The 2,263-nt window shown below is 34.7% G+C and overlaps 1 protein-coding gene across 1 annotated transcript; it reads right to left on the minus strand.

Moving 5' to 3' along the window:
• Nucleotides 1–13: 13 nt before the first annotated feature.
• Nucleotides 14–2,121, minus strand: Tsp_07650 (protein transport protein SEC61 subunit alpha; the record flags this gene model as incomplete). The annotated part of the gene is made up of 10 exons (XM_003381061.1): nucleotides 14–73; nucleotides 145–249; nucleotides 564–608; nucleotides 630–665; nucleotides 851–1,048; nucleotides 1,119–1,433; nucleotides 1,496–1,605; nucleotides 1,667–1,877; nucleotides 1,936–2,001; nucleotides 2,054–2,121. Coding segments are annotated over 10 exons (1,214 nt in total), but the record flags the coding sequence as incomplete, so codon positions are not given.
• Nucleotides 2,122–2,263: the final 142 nt, after the last annotated feature.

Raw genomic sequence — 2,263 nt, forward strand, 5'->3', positions numbered from 1 at the left:
AATCATAGATTTTTCACGATGGCCCCGCATCACCATCTGCTGTTCTTTGAGCTGCTTTGCCACGTCCTTGACACTAGATCCGCTGACATCGATCCAAGTTTTGCTGAAGAATGCACAACTGCCCAGCATAAAAATTATATAAACGAGACAATGAATCGGATCTTCTAGAATATGGCTCAAATTTTCTGGAGGACTCAGGTAATAACACAAGCCTCCAATAGGATAAGATCTATATCCGCTTGACGCATCCTAAAAGAACAAATTATTGTATTATTTAACAGTGCCTAGCCAACAAGAAAAAAAATAACATCATATCACAAATGCAAATAAATAACAAAATGCGCTGAAACAGAAAATAAATTTTCTGATCATGATAAAATCGACTAGGCAGTTTTACTGCGCATTAACTTCCTCTTAATTTCACAAGATGATGTATGAAGAAATACATTATATTATATTATATTATATTATATTATATTATATTAACAGTTAACCGCCAAACAGAATTTATAATCGTAAAAAAATAAAATTGAACTTCTTAAAATCAACTATTCATCTTTAACCGGGTTGTCAAGTGTTATAATATCTAATTGTTGCATAACTGTGAACTACTATTCATTTTCAAAAACAAAAGTCAAGGCCAAATCATCAGAAGACACGCGCAACTGCAACACATAAATAAGTGTTTGAATAATTATTCGTCTTAAAGTTGGCAAATAAATATTACTGTTTTCTAATATTAAAACAATTCGACAATGATATCGACGTAATCATTATGCAAACAAACGTCAAAATAGACAAAGCATAAGCATGCGGATAAAAATTTTACATAAACAAAAAATCAACATACCGACCACTGCCCTATCAAGTTGATAAAAAAGTTGCCACTGAATTTTGAAGCCAGCATCTGTGAAATCATGTACAAATTGCTAACGAGAGCCGATTGCAATATAATAGGTATATTGCTGGTGTAAAATAATTTTATCGGATAACTACTGTATTGACCTCTGTAACGAGCAGATTTGATCGGCAAATCAACACGGAAACCCTAAGAAAAAAAAACAATAATCGACTTTACACAAAACTAAGACTACAAAAACTGTTCAAATATAGCCTACTTGAAAATAAATGACTACGGCAAAAATGAACAACGTCGCCATAAGATTCATCAAGTTGGGCAAATTTTGACGATAGAATGCTTCACGGAGAGCTCGAGTTTTATCACCTCTAGTTGCGAGAAGATGGAAAAGAGCAATGACGGCACCTTCGAATTCCGTTCCACGGCCAGTGTTTACTGTAGCGGGGCTGAACGCCTTCCAAACTATTGTTTCGCAGATGTTTGTAGCAATGAACAGTGAAATACCAGAGCCAAGTCCGTAGCCTTTCTGAAGCAATTCGTCCAGAAGAAGTACAATAAGACCAGCAACAACTAGCTAAAAAAATATAAAGCCTTTCCAATCGCTGCCAGTAATTGATAAGAAAAAGTCAAATTCACTTGAACGACAATCAACAAGCAGATGCCAGCTCCAATACTCGAAGGTTCTCCGTACAAGCCAGTCATCACGTAAACAATTGCCTGACCCATGGTAATGACCATGCCAAAAACTTGAAAAGATAAAAATTTCAAAAATTAATTAAAAATTCATTGTCATTCACTTCTACTTACGTTTCTGTGCGCCATTAAACAGTGCTCGATCTTTCGGTGTGTCGCCAACTTCTATAATTTTCGCACCGGCCAGCAGCTGCATTATCAAGCTAGAAGTGACAATTGGACCGATTCCCAGTTCCATCAAAGTTCCTCTGTTTGAAGCCATAATAACTCGCATCCAGTAAAATGGATCAGCGCTGTCAGAGGACATGATACCAAAAAGAGGAATCTGTTTAAAATATTAAAATATTTAAATAAAAAAAAACAACACTATTTTAAAAACTTACTTGACAACAAACCAAAAATATGAACAACGTAATGGCTGTCCAAAGCATTTTTTCCCGAAATTGAATCTATAAAATGGAAAATTTAGCAAAGAAAAAAATTCTAATCAAGATCAATCACTTTTCGTTCTGGTTTCGAGACTTCTGGGATGACACCACAGAATGGCTTTACAAATTCAAGAAATTTAACTAAAAAATAAAATTCTATAACAGAAATGAAAAAGTTCAAATGATCACTTACAGCCCATTGCAACGATCAAAAATCAGGACTAAGCAAAGTATATTCACAATACTATACTATGATATGCGGCAAACGATATCACTGATGGAA

This window comes from Trichinella spiralis (genome assembly GCF_000181795.1).
Source record: "Trichinella spiralis strain ISS 195 chromosome Unknown Scfld2, whole genome shotgun sequence".
NCBI classification, from domain to species: domain Eukaryota; kingdom Metazoa; phylum Nematoda; class Enoplea; order Trichinellida; family Trichinellidae; genus Trichinella; species Trichinella spiralis.